Raw genomic sequence first — 19544 nt, forward strand, 5'->3', positions numbered from 1 at the left:
GGAGAAGCATGAAAAATTCTAAGAGAACGGATTTATACCGTAGGTTGAAAAGCATGAGAAATCCTGCGGACTCGTAACGCTACGAATCCAGAACTCGAGAACTTCGCAGCCGTAAAAAGCAAAGCTTCAAGGGCACTTTCAACATACAAAGAACTTAGTATGTGAAAACGCTTGTTTAAATCGCCCCAAACAAGAGGTGGGAGAAACACTCGATGAGTTTGCTATGGCGCTGCACGATCTGGCAAGTCGGTGGGAATTCAGCGACTTGAAATAAAAAATTGGTGGGCGATGCATGTTTGTTGTGGTCCTGCGCCCAACCAGCCACTTTCTGAATCATTTCAAATCAACTCAGCGCTTACGCTTGCAACGAAAATTGCGAGGATCAGAACAATTGAGACGGTGAAAAGGCAGTAAGAACGACTCAAAACCTGAACCGAAACACCAGGCATCGACGCGGCTAAAGGGAGACAGCCATAGCCAGCCGAAGCAAGCGAGGAACGTACAAGTCAGACATCATCGAGTCGAAGGTTCGCCACAAAACACCGAGCATGCATCTTCTGTGACTGCGAGGTTCGCATGCTTTCACAATCTACAGCGAGAATAGAAAAATATAACTTTCGTCACAAGAACGAACACTTTGAGATCGCCTGCAGCGTGAAGACGGCATGATTGAACGAGCTGACGGTCGACGAAACCGAAATGGTCAAGGCGCAGTTGAAGAGCGATGAGCCAGCGAGAACAGCATTTACGTGAACGCGATGAAGCAGGCAAATAAAGAATCGGCCAGCTTCGTGGAGGTTGTGACCAACGCCTGCTTTCTGCGAGCCAAGGTGGACACGGGTGTCGAAGCAACTGCTGTTGGCGAGTTATTTCCGGAAGTACCACCACAACTTGATAAGGTACAAGATTTGAGAGGAGCGAACGGCCTGGCGCTGTACACTCTATGAAGGTTCGAAGCCCAAATCGAATTGGAAAGTGCTCTCAAGAAATGGTGTACATGGCCATCTACCTTCGGACTCCTCTGCTTGGAATGCCGGCGGTTCGGGCCAGTGCCGTTGTCCTTTTCAGCGACACCGTCGCAGCGACGGACTATAGAATGACATATACGAAGCTGTTCTCTGGTATCGGTTGCGTACCAGGTCAACATGCCGTCCACCTCCTGACTGACGATGAGGTACCGTACGTTGTTGCTGCCCCGAGAAGGGTTCTGATTCCCTTGATAAGCAAAAAAGGACCTCTAAGACATGAAGAAATAAGGCATATGTATGTATGTATGTATGTATGTATGTATGTATGTATGTATGTATGTATGTATGTATGTATGTATGTATGTATGTATGTATGTATGTATGTATGTATGTATGTATGTATGTATGTATGTATGTATGTATGTATGTATGTATGTATGTATGTATGTATGTATGTATGTATGTATGTATGTATGCATGTATGTATGTATGTATGTATGTATGCATGTATGCATGCATGCATGCATGCATGTATGCATGTATGCATGCATGTATGCATGTATGCATGCATGTATGTATGTATGTATGTATGTATGTATGTATGTATGTATGTATGTATGTATGTATGTATGTATGTATGTATGTATGTATGTATGTATGTATGTATGTATGTATGTATGTATGTATGTATGTATGTATGTATGTATGTATGTATGTATGTATGTATGTATGTATGTATGTATGCATAACTTTATTAAGGAGCCGGAAAACGACGGGTTAAAGCGTCGTGACGCTGGCCAAGCGTCGACCCGGGGCTATGCCCTAGTTCGCAAGTTAGAAAAGCCAACTGGCTGGTGCTCTTCCATAGTGCTAATACAGAAGACATCAGACGATGTGCGCAAATGTGTCGACTTGACACAGCTGAACAAGTTTCTGGGAAGAGAACGACATGTCTGCCAACTGTGCACGCAGTGCTGGGAAGCATAGGATATTGAACAGTGTTCTCTAGATTAGATGCCAACTCGGGCTGCTACCACGAAGATTCAGATTGCACCGTGAAGCTAGGACCTAGCAAAATTCATCACACCGTTTGGGTGATTCTGCTACTGCAGACTCCTATTCGGCATCATTTCAACTCCAGATATATTTATAAGTATGTTCTTTGATATTCTGGATCAGCTTTCGGTGTTGTGAAATACATGGAAGGCATTGTTGCTCATTGTCAGGACTAGAAGCTCCATTATCTTCAGCTGCTGCTAGAAGTATGACCAGCACTACACCATAAGAAAACCAAGTTTGCTATGGGCAAGATCGTTTTCATGGGCTTGGTATTAGACGCCGAGGACATGGGAGTCCGCTGAACCTTTCCGTGGACTCTTTCTCTGTGGACATCTGAACCACGCTGTAAGGGAAGGGAGGAAGGTGGGAATGAATGTGGAAAGAGAGAAAGGGGTGCCGTACTGGAGGACTACGAGTAATTTCAGCACTTCTGTTTTCTATCCCTTCTTTTTGTGCTCGTTTCGATGGAGCATAAGGACGTCTCAAGAAACTTCGTAACATTTAGACTATGTCAAGGCAAATACACACCTAATCATACGTAATTAGGGCTTAGGAACAGCTTTGTCTTCTTAGGATAGGTAGTAACCGCAGATCCGGACCATGAAAAGGAAACAACAAGAAGAATAAGATTGAGATGGAGCGCATTTGGCAAGCACTCGCAGATTATGACTAGCAGCTTAACGGTATCGCTCAAGAGGAAAGTATACAACAGTTGCATCTTGCCTGTACTCACCTATGGGGCTGAAACGTGGAGGCTAACCAAGAGAGTTCTACCTAAGTTGAGGACAACCCAGAGGGCTATGGAACGAAAAATGGTAGGGGTAACATTAAGAGATAGAAAGCGTGCACAGTGGGTCAGAGAAATAACTCAAGTTACCGACATTCTAGTGGAAATTAAGCAGAAGAAATGGACATGGGCAGGACATTTAGTGCGAAGAGAGGATAACCGATGGTCGCTGAGGGTAACAAACTGGATTCCAAGGGAAGGAAAGCGTAGCAGGTGGCGGCCGAAAGTTAGGTGGGCGGATGAGATTAAGAAGTTCGCAGGGGTCGAGTGGATGCAACTAGCACAGAACCGGGTTAGTGGAGAAATATGGGAGAGGCCTTCGCCCTGCAGTGGGTATAGTCAGGCTGATGATGATGATGATGATGATGATGATGATGATGATGATGATGATGATGATGATGAACAGCTTTGTTAATTGTTTTCCTAGCTATTGCATGTACCTATATATAAGTGAAGCGCGGTTTGTTAAGTATGTGCAAATAATATCTGTCTGACTGACAGAAACGTTAGCATGGGAAGATAACCCAAGCCCAGCTTTAAAGATTCCTGCTAATTATATAACCCTGTTTGATCCAACAATCCACTTGCCAGTAATTTAGCTCCCTGTGATTGTGATACGAACACACAAGGACAACTGTTTCACGCGTGTATTCACTACTCAGAGTGCCTTATTACCCATTGTATTTTGAAACATGCAAAAAGATGCATGTACTCGCTGGAATAATATATTTTTTTTACACTTGAAATTCTAGTTATCTTAATTTGCTGGACATGCAGACAAAATAGAATGCTAATTTTCAAAAACGTGTTGAAAGCGAATACACACGCAGACAGAAAATAATAATCTAGCAGTACACACAACACAGCAAAACTCATGTGCAAATAGGCCCATATTCCTGTTAACAACAGTTAACAAGAGGCTCAAACTGGACTTGTTTGTTCACTGACAATCTTTTTAAAAGCCGGAAGTGCGTGTAACAACACAGAAAAGGAAAATGCGGTAACTGCGAATAAATCAATAAGAAGCTGATACAGATTGGTTTTCTAGCATAATTATAACTAATCAGGCTAGGGTTGCTTTCGCTGTGGTAAGAGTTTAAGTGAGCTTCACCTTTTCATTGGGAATCCCGGTATTTTCTTGCACAGCTGCTATAAACTTGAAAACAGCGCAGGAATGCTTACACGGTTTTTTGTGATAGGAAAAATGAAGAAGAAAATACAGTGACTTGTTGGAATAAATTATGTTCGTAGTGTCATCAGCTCTCTCGGAGTGAAGGGATAAATTGCCTAAGACAGGCAGCTCATTTCTGTCAGCACGGATGTATTTCCTGGCATTCACGAGCCTCCTCAACATATTTTAATAAAGTTTGGCAGCTGGCCATGAAGATACCTGATAAGATTTTAACATCTACTGCCTGCACAACGATTATTGTCTCGTCTGAGATCCATGGAATTTATTTTCGTTCTCAGGCAGGTAAGAATGTACAGGCGACGTTATTTATAAAGGAAGTAAACGACTACTTTACCTTGCGCCCTCGTTATAGTGCACCTTGTGCATCCTATTGTGGGCCTCGAAGTCATTGTTTGTTGTGAACAAATCCCATTCAACTCGGTACAGCAAGACCTAGGGCTCCTTCACAGTGAGCCACAATGCTTTGAATTAAGTTCGGAATTTTTCACTCGCCCAATATTCTGAACGGATAAAGGCTTCCATTGCCTTCTCAAGTTCAGTGTGACTGGAAGTGCTAGCCACGTGTTACATTAGGGTACGGGTGTCACGATACGCCATTTTCTTTTCTAGGGAGCCAGCTCAGCCACGCATGGAAGCTTGTAAAAATCGCAGATATTGTACTGCCTGGAAATGTTTGGCGGGTGGCAGCCGTCCCTGCTTGGCTATCATCTACATCCAGTATACTGTGGAACAAGATTGTCACACCATTTTCGGAACACACTTAGAGCTCCAGAAATACAGGAAATAGTCTCAAATTTCACGATAAAAACGCGATTTTAAAAGACGCATGCATGAATGCATATGATTGCGCATGCGAGTGACTGTGCACAATACACGAAAAAAAAAAAGAAATGGCGATGCATAAATTGCCTAGGTTAATGAGGCTAGTGAGCTATCATTAATTGTTATAGTTATTTCAGTAGAGGCGCCGATTTACGCTCAGGAGGTAACGACGGGGCACAATTAAATTCCCGTGATTCAGAAGTGGCGGCAGCGAGCGTTCGGATGTTTAAAATTTACTCTTTACTGTTCGCCAACGCAACCAATGGCTAACGTTTTTTTCACTCTGCTTATTATAGATATATTGCACATAGAAAAATATTTCAGCGAAACGAGCAAACACACATCATTCACTACTGTTTCACAACAACTACTATTTACATTGCAACAAATAAATTATGGCTTCTTTTTCACCTCATCGCCTCAGAAGGAAATCTCACGTTTCCATCCCACCCGAAACAATGATCGAGATAAAAAAAATTACAGCGCTGGTACAGCTTGAACACTGTTTCATAGAATACGGGGTCGTCGTCACTATCCGCGCCGCAGCCGCTGACTCCGTGCCTCCGTGCTCGTCGAAGCGTTGACGTAGAAACACGTGACAGCAGCGAGGGACCGCCTCGGTGTGAGATACTGTGAGATTTGTCTCGCCCGTGTACTCCGCGCTTTCGTCTAAAAAAAAAAAAGAAAAAGAAAGCCATGCTGTCTCACGTGCTGTAGCAGCTGTGTGGAGGTGTAACGCGTTTTTATCCCAGTTTCAGTGACAGTAGAAACACGGCGCGTACTGCGCCTAAACAAGTGGTTATGATTATAAGCCTATAATCATATCCACTTGTTAAAGCATTAACTGCATTAAAGCGCTGCACGAATGCTCACTCCAGTAACATGATTCTTGGCAATCAGCGAAATCGAAGCCGAGACCCTGTTATAAAGGAATAAAGGAACGAACCCTGTTATAAAGGAATCGTTCGCGACATCTTGGCAGATTGCTTTTGGTACAGCCATAAAAAAATTAAATGAAACAATGTTTCACACAAATCTCTTTCGGAAGCGGCGGTTAGCTGTGACGCCCCATATATTGCAAAATGAAATAAAACTGGCATTTATTGCCAGTTTTGGGATTGCAACGCGTTCCATATTACCTGCAGTATAACTATACGCAGTTCCACAGTTTAGTGCGAGACACCGCATGTACAGTGCAGCAGCAAATGGATGCGAGCATGGCTACCCAGTAAATGCGCGCTTTAGCGACATTACTCTTGGTAAGCAGTGAGATCGAAGAAAACCATGATGAACTTTCGTTAGAAATTTCGAAACTGCTTTTAAAACGGCATTCATGAATTAATCTAGGAAATGAATTTAAATAATATTTCACTGGTATCAGTAACGGGGAACAAAACGGCCTTAAAAGCCGCAGCAACAATTGAAAAACGTGGTTCTGTCGCAGCTTTCTTAAGAGGAAGCGTCAAAGAGTCGGTTTGGAGAGTTGATTATTGTCCTTTTTCCCCAATTTTACTTTTATTTTGATGCATTTTCACGCTACTGATTTTCTTAGACCTCCTCCCCTTTATGATGCTTTCTTGCGGCTCCTTTCGACCGCTGTTTTTGTTTTCCTTCATCGTTCCTTCGTTCAGATTGCCTCCTCTGGTCCTTTTCTTATCTCCCCTATTACCTCCTTTTTACCCCTGTTTCTATTTGTTCACCTATATGGCGGCCGTTGCCGTTTCTCCACTCACCTTGCTTGGAGACTTCAGGTTTTCCGTACCTACAAGCCGTTACTATCCCGAGCTTTCTCTGTTCTCCCCCACGCAAAACTGTAACGCTTTTTTCTAGAGCACATATCTACGTTACAGGTGTTGGCTCAACCTCCGCGCTGTAGGCTCCACATGGCTTGGATTTTCCGAGCACCTGTTTCTCGTTTGGAGAGTTTTGGGTTTGGGAACTTCAGTGCGCAAGCCTAGGGCTGCTGTCTATATATTTTATAGTTCTTAGCTAGTTGTGAGCCGCATGCTCTACATGATTTCATGTTGCAATGACCTTTTTTTCGCTTGGATCATTTTAGGTTTTTGAGAAAAGCTGCCAGCTGATTTGTTTGTACTGCTTGAGTAGCTCCTAAATGAAAGCCAGTAATATCCAAAATCTACTACTCGAGAGTGGTGACAATTCTGCGCCCCAGGTGAAAAGCAATCTCCCTCGCTACGTTTAGGTTCTGCTTCAAAGCAAAGACATGGCTTTTGCGCATAGTACTCTATGGTGTCAACTTTATTTATGCCATAGGGGAATCACTTCACGTATGAGCACCCCTTGCCTCTCGTCGTTGACCATTCTCATTCGGGTGTAGAAGACTTCTAGTGGTATGACATCGTCTCTACGTCGAACTCCGGTGCAAAACGACGTCACAACGTTCGAACGAACCTTCTGTTTTAACTACTTGCTGTTGTCGTTCGCATCTAACAACTACCGAGTTATCTGTCTTCTTCTTTTCTTCTTGTTCTTATTCTTCTTCTTTTACTTTTTCTTCGTCTTTTTTTGTTTTTCTCCTTCTTTCACTTATTCTTTTACTTCTTTCTCTTCTTCTTTTCTTTCTTGTTCTTCCTCGCCTTCCACGGTTCCACGGTAACACGGTGCCAAGCCGACGGTTTGAAAACCTACCGCAGTGTAACTTTTGCTACAAAATGGATGCACCATGGTCATGGGCAGCTTAGGGGGCGGCCTGCGGAATCTCAATGTGATCGCACACGAGGCGGCGCGAGGACTCATCGACCGCGTCCCTCCGGTTTCCCCTGCTACTCCACATATCGAGTACAGAGATCAATTATTCACGTACAACGATAAGCACTTTTATCTAGACAGACGAGCATTTCCCCTCCCGGATAGGAAATTAACCCGCAGCCAATCAGTCACGTTACGCTTGCTCCAAACGAACTCATACCCCAACCCCTGGCGCATGAAGCACATCGACCCAGACTATGACGGACAACATGTGTGTGAACGGTGCAGTGACCGTGTAGACTTAAACCATATGCTGTGGGGTTGTGCATCGAGCGACGCCTACGCCAAGAACAAGGAACGTTGGGACAAAGTGTTAAAAAGTGCTTCACTACATGATCAGCTTCGAGCTGTCCAGGAGGTCCTCGCGGCGGCGGAGAGCTTCGTGCTCTCTGTGCCGACGTGGGAGCTGCCCTCTACACCTGGCGCCTAGCCGAGTGTCCTCCAGGACCCCTACTGTGGGAAATAAAGTTTTACCAAACCAAACCAATGCACCACCACCTCCTGGTCGCTTATCCGAAGAGAATGAAAATGCCAAGGGGCCGGTCCGCTCGATCAGGCGCGTGCTGGTTCCAGAATCACGTGACCTTCTGCGACTCCGTTTGAGCTGGTACCCATTTATTCGGCTGTTGTCCCGCCAAGGATGCTTCTCAAACAGCACTGCCGGATTATTCCATTCTTTTGCTGCGTCGTCTTGGAGGCGGCTGTTCAAGGTACGTCTGTCAATCCTCAACTTTCCAGCTGCGATCTCTTTTCCCGAACATGTTGTTCCTTGTCGTCTCAGGCCGCGTCGCTAGGCCTAGATACCCCTGAACATTTCCTCGAATCAACGAACCCTATGTGCCCAATGAACAGTCAGGAACGCGTCTTGCGCTAAATTGTATGCCAATTTCCTCATGCCAATACAACGCAGCAAATAGGCGCCTTGCTTTTCACTTCCATCGAATCCCTCCTCCCATTTCCAATGGCGCTCTATCACCAAGCGCACCACGAGACGTAAACATTTGACACTATGCTGTTGGATAAAAGTCGAAGGCGAATAGTGACTCATTGGTTTGGCTCCCGAGTTTCCATGGCCCTGCATTAAGAGCACTTATATTTCGACGCATGTCCCAGCTCCCGACTCTACCCGAGTTGCGATAAAAAAAAAGAGCGAAATCAGTATTGTAGAGCCGAGCGTCAGTTGTCATATTCAAGCAGACATTGAATCCTGATATCATTTTTAAAGGGGAACTTGAGTCGTCACTGAAAATGAGCTTTCGCGCCTTTTGGAGACCGTTATACCTTTGCGTCAGCCAACGCTTTTCATACACGTAGCCCGTAGGCTGAACCCCTTCGTGCGCCACTTCGAGCCCTTGTCGTACGAGCCTCGTCGAGTACACAGGGACCACGTGCGTTTCAAGCGCTCCCTGGGCCAAGACAAGCAGCAGCCTGGACACGTCTACCTGCGCTTCCATGGCTTCGACAGGTAAGTCCCGGTGTATATCCGTGCACTCAGTCGACAACGCTTACGCGGAACTCTCAAGTCCTCGCACATATATATGACACGCGTTAGAGATCCTGTACGGCGAAACATTTGTCATCGGCCTGGCTGGAAAGTTCTGATTGGTCAAATGCTGCCCTAGGAACCATCAAAAATAAAGTACAGCTTGTCATTACGAGGCCGTGAAATGACTCTAACATCATCTAACACCATCGAGGCGCATGTATTCGTCCGACTAGTTTAACGCAATATTTGAGGGAAACAAGGGGTTCGGCGACTGATAAAGGGTGCCTCAGAGGAACTGCAAACGACTGTAGGGACCATTTAAAGCTATCACGTCATGCGGTTAAGGTGAACTTAAGTGTCCCAAAAGGTTTTGACGTCCTGATGACTTTGGCTATGAGGGACCATGTAATGGAGCCCTCCAAATTAATATATACCACATGAATTTCCTTAAGTTACGCTGACACCGCCGAGTACATGGACGCCTAGCTTCTCACCAGCATCGAAAAGCGGTCGCCGTGGCCCATGTCGAACCCACTACATTAGGATCAGCACCTAGATGCCAAAGCCCTGAGCTACAGCGGTGGGTTGACATTTAATAAATGCATAAAACTTCATGTTGTGCACCTGGCAATCTCATGAACCGATAGCGTCTCTCCTTCTGTCTTGTTCGCTGCTGATTCCCTATAATTATCAACATAATTATCGACCTATTGTTCTGGTTATTACGATGGTTCAGGTGGACCGTGTTCCGGTGGTTACGAAACAGGAGCAGTGGCTGACATGTGTGCTTCCATTGCAACGGACCTAACTGCATGATTAGCATCAGCAACTAATGCCACCATGAAACCCAAGACCAGCACAACAGCACAAAAGCTTTGTGACGAACTGGCGTATTGCATAGATTATTGCAATTTAGATGACCTCTCAGACGCCGCCAGCACTAGTGCACGTTTTGTTGCAGCCATTGTAAACTGGCGAGATGAAAATGTAAAGAATACGACTAGCTAGTCCGCGCTCAGTTTTCCCTACTAGCATTGGTTGTGATGATGAAAAAATCACGCGCATCGCTCATTGCTGCTGTGATTATTACAATAGTTAGTTGTTGTGAAGCGTCCGTAAGTCGTGGCAATCTATTGTGTGCCTGGATGGGGGTACTGTGATGAGATGCCACTTCAAAACTTTTCTAAAACCGTTTCTTTTCTTAGGACAATGGAAGTGAATACTTATATAGTCAATGGATAGATTTGATTGTCGTATTGTTGATGCGGAACACACCTTTTAATATCCGCCGAGGGCGGCGGTTCAGGGGCTATGACCCAGCTGACGAGCTCGGAGTGGCAGGATCAAATGCTCTCTGCAGCGACCTTGTTTAGATGGACGTAAAATGCAAAGGCGTCCGCGTGCTGTTCATTGTGAGTGCAGTATAAAAATGCAGATTGTGTTAAACAATCCGCAGCCCTCCAATACAGCGTCCTGCGTGCGTACCACGACACGAAGATTATTGTTGGATGTTCGCAGTGTTGTGGTTCTATTTCTCGCGGCGCTGACAGTTTAGCTGCGCCACCGACGCATGCTTGTTCGCATCCCGTGATATATTCAGCATTTACAGCAGCCTGACAACATGAACCGTACACCAGACAGTGTATTCATAACCGCTCCGTTCAGCTGTGCCCTCGGTTGCCAACGTGCAGTGGTTTCACTTCGCAGATTGTTCCACCTGAAGTTGAGGCCGGACACCTCCGTATTCCACAAGGACCTCGTGGTGGAGACTACGAGGTTCGGCCGCGTCAAGCCAAACATCGGCCACATCTACAGCGGCGAACTTATCGGTAAAAACATAACTTCTGTTTTTCACCACTTTCAGCGCCTCCTTAGTATTTATTTTTTTTCGATCATGCAATCGACTTGTCGCAGACTTTCCCTGTAAACCCGTTTTCTTTGTGAGGTGATGATGATTAGGGTTTTTGCGCTCCTACCATATTATTTTTCACACGGGGTACTGCGCCCACCTTTATTACAAATAGATGGCAGGTGACCTGTGTAAGCTGCAGCGTGTGAGCTGCGCAAGGCGCAGCGCTCCGCAGAGGAGCTTATACCGGATGGAAGCGACCACATCATGTACTGTAAACTTTCCGCCATGCCATATTTCCAAACGAAAGAGTACCCGAAGTATTCTTCAGGTGCTAATTCGCACAATTTGGCCGCCTCAATTATCATTCGCGCTCGCTGAGCATATTTGCTGCGATCGACGCTGTTATGGATGGATGGAAAAACTTTATTTTCGTCAGAGAGCATGTATGGATGACTCAGTGTTAGATGGCCATCAACCCATGGCTGACGGCGATCTGGGTGGCCCACTCCACGGCCCTGGTCTGGACGACCGGGTCTGAGCTGGCCAACACGGCCTCCCACTGCTCGAGGGAAGGATCACGCATAATATCCGCCGGTGGCGGTGCTATGCTACAGCTCCATAATATGTGGTCATAGGTTGCCAATTCCTGACACCATTTGCACTCCGGCTGAATGTCCAGGTAGATTTTGCTCAACACGTATGGGTTGAAGAAACATCTAGTCTGCAATCGTCGCCAGACGCATTCCTGCGCCTTCACCAATTGCTTGTCCGGGGGTGGGTAAATCCTCGGCTCAAGTTTGAAATGATTAGTAATGCCATGAAAGGATACCAGCCCATCTGTCGTGGACCTTCCCGGAACGTCCGGCTCACCTACTCGGCTGACGAAACCTCGAGCATTCATGTGAGCCGTCTCGTTCCCAGGATTCCCAGAGTGTGCTGGTACCCAGACAATTTCCGCCTCCGTAGTCCCTCGCCCCGTGGCCCGATTCAGCAATCGCGCCGCTGTGACAGATATTCTGCCCCTCGCCAAATTTCGGATGGCTGTTTTGGAATCGCTGAAGATCAAGTCAGCATTACTACTAGTAATAGCTAGTGCTATCGCCGCTTCCTCTGCAGTTTCTGGGGAGCGGGTTTTGACTGATCCGGAGGCGATCAAGCGTCCCCGCCCGTCCACCACCGCAATTGCAAATGCGTCCTTGTCCTTATACTCGGCGACATCTACATAAACTGACCCGTTGTACTTCCCGTACTTAACATGTAAAGCTTTGGCTCTTGCCTTCCTGCGGTCCTTGTGATGTATTGGATGCATGTTCTTGGGCAAAGATTTTATGTACAAGCCCTTGTGCATTTCCCGCCTAATCTGAATTTTTGTGTCACCAGCTGGAGCGTCAACTCCAATGCCGATCCTTTCCAATATGTCCCTTCCTGCTTTCGTTTTTGAAAGCCTACCGAGCTGCATCACCAAGTGCGCCTCCCGTAGTTCTTCTAGGGTGTTGTGCACCCCTAATCCCAGCAGCCTTTCGGTAGACGCATTGTGAGGCAACCCAAGAGCCGCTTTATACGCCTGCCTAATCATAGCCTCCACCTTGCCTTTTTCCGTCGCGTCCAACTTCAAATAAGGCGTCGCATACACTATTCTACTGAGCACAAACGCCTGCACCAGCTTACACAAGTCCTTTTCCTTAACACCTCTCTTACGATTGACGATTCTCCTGATTAGCCTCACGGTAGCATTGACCGTATTTTTAAGCCTTTTCAAGGACTCGCTATTCTTCCTGTTAGTCTGCAGATACATACCCAGGATCCTGATCGTTTGGACCTCAGCGACCGGTACGCCCCCCACTTTGACCTGTAAAGGCGGTGGCGGCACATAGTGCCTAGCATGTATCCCTCTTGGTTTGTCTCTCAGCACAAAAAGCTCGGACTTGGGCTGAGAGCACGAGAGTCCTGCTTCCCATGCTAGCTCCTCAACAATATCCACCGCGTGCTGTAGAGTTTCTTCCAAATGTGCGTCACTGCCTCTTGTTACCCAAAGAGTAATGTCATCCGCATAATATGTATGTTTAAGTCCCGATATCCCTTGCAGCCTGGGTGGTATCTTGATCAAGGCGAGATTAAATAGGAACGGCGATAATACCGACCTTTGCGGTGTCCCCCTGCCCCCCAATGGGAAGGGATCCGATTTCATTTCTCCGACTATAATCTCCGCAGTCCTACCCTCCAGAAACGATCTGATGTACCGGGAGGTTCTACCCACCAGTCTTATGTCCGATAGGTTCCTCAATATTGCCTCATGGGTAACATTGTCAAAGGCCTTAGTTAGGTCGAGCCCCAAGATAGCCTTCGTGCCCGTGCCGTACCCAGGATCAACCACGTCTTTTTTGAGCTGTATCATGACGTCTTGCGTTGATAAATTAGCCCTGAAACCAATCATTGTTTCAGGTACCAACTCCTTGTCCTCTACATAACCCTGAAGCCTGTTCAGGACCACATGCTCCATCAATTTGGCTAAACACGACGTTAGCGAGATGGGACGCAAATTCTCAATGCAGAGCTTCTTCCCTGCTTTAGGAATAAATGTAATCCTAGCATGCTTCCACTCTGGCGGAATCTCCCCAGCCACCCAAAATTTATTCATCAAAATCGTGAGTGCCCCTACTGACTTGAAATCCAGGTTCCTCAGCATCTTATTAGTAACTGTAGAAGAACGGCTGATTGGGCGAGTTGGTGAACCATGATGGACAGTAATTTATAGTGCGCAAAAAGATGAGACAAAGAGGAGAAGTGGACAACGACGGCGCAGTCTCCTCTTTGTCTCGTCTTTTTGCGCACTATACATTACTGTCCATTATTAGTAACCCCATCCGGACCCGCTGCTGACGTGGTACGAAGCTGACCCATTGCAAACTCCACCTCCGCCACCGTAAAGTCTGCATCTAATTCAAGGTTTTCCTCTCCCGAGTAATCCGGCAAGCAACCGCCCGCCTCTGCGTTTATGTAGCGTCTTCGGAGTTCATGTATTAACTCCCCAGTCGTGCCTTAATACCGATGCACTAACCTAGCCATTTGCCCCTTCTGCGCAGATTTGGTTGCCGTCGTGTCTAAAAGGTGCCTCAACAACTGCCATGTTTTTTTGCATCTGAATTGCCCATTCATCCGGTCACAAATCTGCCCCCACTGTTTCCACTGCAACTCCAATGTGTACGTTTCGATTTCTCGTTCTAACTTGGCCATCTTTCTACGGAGCACACCATTATGCCTTTGTTTCCTCCACCTCCGAAGGAGACTCGCATGTGCTTCCCACATGTGTAACAATCTGGAGTCAGCCGTAGAGCCCTCCTCCTCCGCTGGAACCTCTTTTGTGGTACTCTTCACGGCCTGCTTGAGTGTCTCAACCCAGGCTCCTAAGTCCTCGATTTCCCCGGTCACTGTGTCACTCCTGACTTCCCGAAATCGGTCCCAGTCCGTCACTCGAGTTCCTTTCACCTTGTCTTTGTGCTTAGCAGCACTAATTATCGTTGAAAGGATATAGTGATCACTTCCCAGTGGCTGTCCCGTGTTTACCCACTTTGCATCCCTGATACCATTCACAAATGTGAGGTCTGGAGAGGTGTCTATGCTCACGCTCTTGCCTATCCTCGTATGATCTAGCGGGTTGTTCAAGATCGCCCATCGCAGGTCCTGGGCAACCTGCCAAAGTTTTATTTCCCTTCGGGCTGGCTCGGATGTAGCCCCACTCCGGATGAGGCGCATTGAAATCCCCCACCACGATAAGTTGAGACCTAGCCGCTAGCCGTTGCGTCTTTATCAGGAGGTCTGGCAAGCCCAACCCCTTATCTTTTGGAGAAGAGTATACATTAAGAGCAAAGACGCTCTTATCGCCTTTTCTTTTGGGTAAAATCTCCAGCAGGACGTAGTCCTCCCTGCTGCTATCTATGGTATGCTGAATCACTGTGGTGTTACGATGGACTAGAATGGCCGTAAAGATGCTCGATACGCCCCCTCGATCAATCTCTGGTGGTGTAAATGTCTTAAATCCCGGCAATTTAACCGAGCCGCTAGCCTCCTGCAAAGCTATAATGTCCGGCTTACTATCTAGATTTTGTATGTGCAACTGCAGGTTCCCCCGCTTGCGACGGAAGCCCCTGCAGTTCCACTGCCAAACCTCAATTTGCTGGCGAGGGGCCATGTTGAGGCACTAGGTTCACTAACATCGGCTCCTGGCCGACTACGGGAGGCAATCTAGCCTCTAGCATAGCATTTAGGTGTTTAAACATACCCATTACTTGGGTCTGGAAACCCCTTAAGTCATTGGTGAAGGCATCAAGACGCTCCTCAATCTTGCCTAGTCTGGCTTCGATCTTGTCGACCCGACCTTCCAACCTATCCTGTCTTTCTTCCAGTTTTCCTACTCTCTCCGCAAGGGTAAGCATGTCCCTCCTAAGGCTAGTGACTTTAACTACTGGCTGCGGCGTGTCCGCCGCCGAAGTTTCTGCTATTCTCTTTGCATGAGCTCCCTCATCTGCTGGCGGCGGCCTTTTGACTGTCCCCCGATTCTCCACTTCCATAGCTGTACAGTTATCGTCTATGCTAGAAGCGTTCGCCTGCGCCGCTTTCTGTGGGGCCTGGGCCAGCGGCGTCTGTACCCTTTCTACTCTGCCGGTTTTAAGCGCGCGTTCCATCTCTGCCATCCTAGCTTCCATCTTTTTGATAGTTTCGGCTTGCTGCAACACCTGCCTTTGTAGCTCCTTCTCTCGAGCAGTCTCATTTTGGGAGCCCGCGTTTGGCCAGCTCACCTTTTTCCTTGTGGCACTTGGACTTCTTCCATGACCGAAACCTTGCCCTCCTCCTTTGCCAGGCTCGGGTCCGGGCAGTGACGGGAAGGAAGTTGACCGGTCCCTTCTCTTGCTATCGCCTCTCGCACCACTAGGTGACCGCTTCCTGGGCCTCGAACGCCGCTCTTCCTTGCCAGTTTGGCTCTTGTCCTCGTTGCTGTGCTGCGAACGCCGGTCTTCCTTGCCAGTTTGGCTCTTGTCCTCGTTGCTGTGCTGCGAATGCCGGTCTTCCTTGCCAGTTTGGCTCTTGTCCTCGTTGCTGTGCTGCGAACGCCGCTCTTCCTTGCCAGTTTGGCTCTTGTCCTCGTTGCTGTGCTGCGAACGCCGCTCTTCCTTGCCAGTTTGGCTCTTGTCCTCGTTGCTGTGCTGCGAACGCCGCTCTTCCTTGCCAGTTTGGCTCTTGTCCTCGTTGCTGTGCTGCGAACGCCGCTCTTCCTTGCCAGTTTGGCTCTTGTCCTCGTTGCTGTGCTGCGAACGCCGCTCTTTCTTGCCAGTTTGGCTCTTGTCCTCGTTGCTGTGCTGCAGACCCGTCGGCTGCTGACGGGCTAGACGAAACTTGCAGTTGCGGCTTCCCGTGCTGTGCGCCCCATGGCATACGATGCAGTCCGGCGTGCAGGTCAGCGACTCTCCGTCCGGTGGTGCAGGATGTTCCTTCCCGCAACAGCGACGCAGATTAGTCTTCAGACGATAGCAAATGTCCGCCCGATGTCCCACTCATCTGCAGTCTCGACTAACTCTCTATACGGGATCACAGCGTACAGACAGTTCCAGTAAATAACTTGCCGGGGAACGCGCTTCCCGCCGAAAGTGATCTGAATCGCCTTTGACTTGCTCAAAGGTCTGGCATCCAAAATGTCCATGTCTTCGTTCTTCTTCAAGAATCCTGCGCGAACTTCTGCCAATGGGCATCCGTTGTACGCATTGTAAATTACTCCGCGCACAGAGTTCTCCGGCGCCGCCACGTACGCCGAAACCTCAAGGTCACGACCACCCAGCTTTAGCGTCTTTACATTCGCATATGCCCCACTACGATTCATACACGGCGTGCTCACCGTCATCGTGTTGTTTGTCTCATTGACCCGCACCAGGTCTTCTTCCACCGCAGTCGCGTTCGTCAGCTCCGCTGCCGCTCTCAAGGCACATCCGAGCTCCCTCGGCGTCACTATACTCAAGTCCCAATTCTTGGGCCGGCACACAACCTTGAAATCCTTGGCTGGCATCTTCAGAAATGGTCCCCGTTTCTTCCACACCGGCGCTTTCCCCGCTTGACTTGGGCTGCTCCGTGCGTCTGGCGCCCGTCGCTGCCCGCCTGTTTCTCGGTAGGCCTACTCTCGGAGTGATCCCCGTACAGACTTCTTGAATCGATCTTGCGCCTTGAAAACCCAGGTCCATTCTCCCGCCTCGAACTCTTTGGGCGTTATAGATTCTCCCTCAACGGAGTACTCCATTGTTTTCAGCCTCGCAAAGGCCCACAACCTCAAGTCACAGCCCCGGAGCCCGGTGCCGCAGGCGTCGGCTCGGCCTAATGATTAGGCCTGATTTGCCGCACCGTGGTCTAGTACTAATCGTGAAAAAACCCCTAAAAGGGGGGAACACTTGCCAAAATATGGTGTCCACAGGTACAGGGCAACTGCCTGAAGACGATCCCACAAAAAGCAAGTCCAAGGCACAGCGCGTTCCGCCGAAAATCGGTCTCAAGGCTGGAGCTCATGCGGAACACGTCCGCACAGCGTCCGCTCAAACCTCGAACTCCGACGCTGGTATGATGCCCCAACCCTTCCCTGCAAAAAAAAAAAAAGAAAAGAAAAGAAGAACCGAAAAAAAAAAATGCCCCGCCGGGGTGGTGCAGTGGTAAGACGCCCTACTCTGACGGGGCTGGGGCAGGTAGGTCACCGCCGCTTGCGGCGGGGGCTGGCCTGCCACCGAATTTTCCCCTTCCCTTACGGCGCGGTTGAGGTGTCCACAGAAAGCAAGTGAGACAGTTACCGCGCCTTTCCCTTCCTATAAATCAATGAATCAGGCAGCGGAGGTGGCTCAGCTACAGAGCCAGTAGCAGGCCCGTGCATTTTCTTTTCCTTCTTCCTACGGCCACAACAACAACGACTACTGTCCGGAATACCCGTATTCGAACCCGACCTCGGCGGCTGCGTTTCGATGGAAGCAAAACGTAGAGGCGTCCGTGTTCTGTGCCATGTCAGCGCACGTTAAAGATCCCCAGGTGGTCGAAATTACTCCGTAGCCCTCCACTACGGCTCCTCCTTCTCTTTCCACTTTAACTCCCACCTTCCTCCCTTCCCTTACGGAGCGGTTCAGGCGTCCACAGACACAAGTGTGACAGATACTGCGCCTTTCCTGTGAACCAATTATTATTATTTATTATTTATTAAGAAACAAAAAAGAAATCTATTGAAGGACGCTTAAGCATAGCCTCTGAGTTCAGCGCGATAGCATATAACACCAAAGCTTTGAAGACGATGGATGTATGTATAAAGCTTTGAATCGGACGGTGGGTGGCGTCATCTGTTGCGGCAGCGCCGTACGATCGAAGGAATATTTCAGTGATCGTCACATCGCAGGTAAGCAAAGCGGAAATGTTCTTTGCTACTCGCCTAACTATTACTTCTGTAGTCAGTTTCTTGATAGTGACGAATTTAAACATAAGCCGACAGTCATAAGGCAATGCATACGTAAGGTTAATCTTTATTCGGCAAGAAGCAATGCAGTTCTGTGGCGGAGCGATTGCGTGCTCGCCTCGCACTGTGAAGGAACCGTGTACGAATCCTCGGGTTTCAGCAAGACTTTACTCCTTCTTTACTTTCTTCTGATTTTCGCGTTACAAACACAATGCCGACAGAGGTTTTTCTGTAACACCAGGCCCTTAACGCTATTGCGTTAAAATTATGCCGAATGTGATCCGGCGATTCGGAGCAACAAGAAAAAAATTCCGAATCCGCGATGGAGAAACATATCTAAGGAGTCTAAGAACTACACCCATTCGATATTCGACGCAATTACAGTTCGGCATTTCATTCAAATCGCCCATTCAAGCAGTTCTGTTGAGCAAGAGAATTTGCTCCGTGTCACCGAGCTGAATTCGCCATAACTTGTGCTCGCAACATCATCTGCTGCTGATGTTGTCCTGAACACGTCCTCGCAGGGATCCAAGTCAACGATAATAATAATAATGGTAATAATTGGTTCACAGGAAGGGAAAGGCGCTGTATCTGTCACTCTTGTTTCTGTGGACTCCTGAACCGCGCTGAAAGAAAAGGGAGGAAGGTGGGAGTGAAAGTGAATAGAGAAAGAAGAGCCGTAGTGGAGGGATACGGAGTAATTTAGACCACCTGGGGATCTTTACCGTGGCTGATTTCCCTGATGGGGCTGGGGTAGGTAGGTCACCGCCGCTTGCGGCGGGGGCTGGCTGTGCCTGAATTTTTATCTGTTGTAGGCCGTCAATGCACCCGCCACCGCTTCGGTGGTGGTGGACGACGGCGGTTGTTGCGGCGCGCGTCTTTCTCTCCTGTTCTTTTTCTTTCTTCTCTATTTTCTCTTTTGTCCGCACGAGGCAGCGGAGGTGGCTCAGCTACAGAGCCAGTAGCAGCCCCGTGCATTTTCTTTTCTTTCTTCCTACAGCCACAACAAGACAGATATTTCCATCAGCCATCTGACCCGAAGTCGTGTATTCCTCTTCGCGTTCCACTTATTGCTATCGGTCAACAGTGCCCTCGACATTTTTAATCAGAGGGCCTTAGAATGTGTATCAGATTTGGAGGC

The 19544-nt window shown here is 48.0% G+C and overlaps 1 protein-coding gene across 1 annotated transcript in view; it reads left to right on the top strand.

Annotated features, from left to right (window-relative positions):
* The first annotated feature begins 758 nt into the window (after positions 1-758).
* The window catches only part of LOC146186971 (disintegrin and metalloproteinase domain-containing protein 10-like), a 63238-nt gene continuing 44452 nt past the window's right edge, over positions 759-19544 (top strand). Inside the window, exons 1-3 of the mRNA XM_084608153.1 lie at positions 759-861; positions 8912-9062; positions 10791-10912. Coding sequence (XP_084464279.1) covers positions 759-861; positions 8912-9062; positions 10791-10912 — 376 coding nt within the window. The remainder of the gene's footprint in view (positions 862-8911; positions 9063-10790; positions 10913-19544) is intronic.

This window comes from Amblyomma maculatum, chromosome 6 (assembly GCF_055883805.1).
Source record: "Amblyomma maculatum isolate TAMU_Amacu chromosome 6, ASM5588380v1, whole genome shotgun sequence".
Taxonomy (NCBI): domain Eukaryota; kingdom Metazoa; phylum Arthropoda; class Arachnida; order Ixodida; family Ixodidae; genus Amblyomma; species Amblyomma maculatum.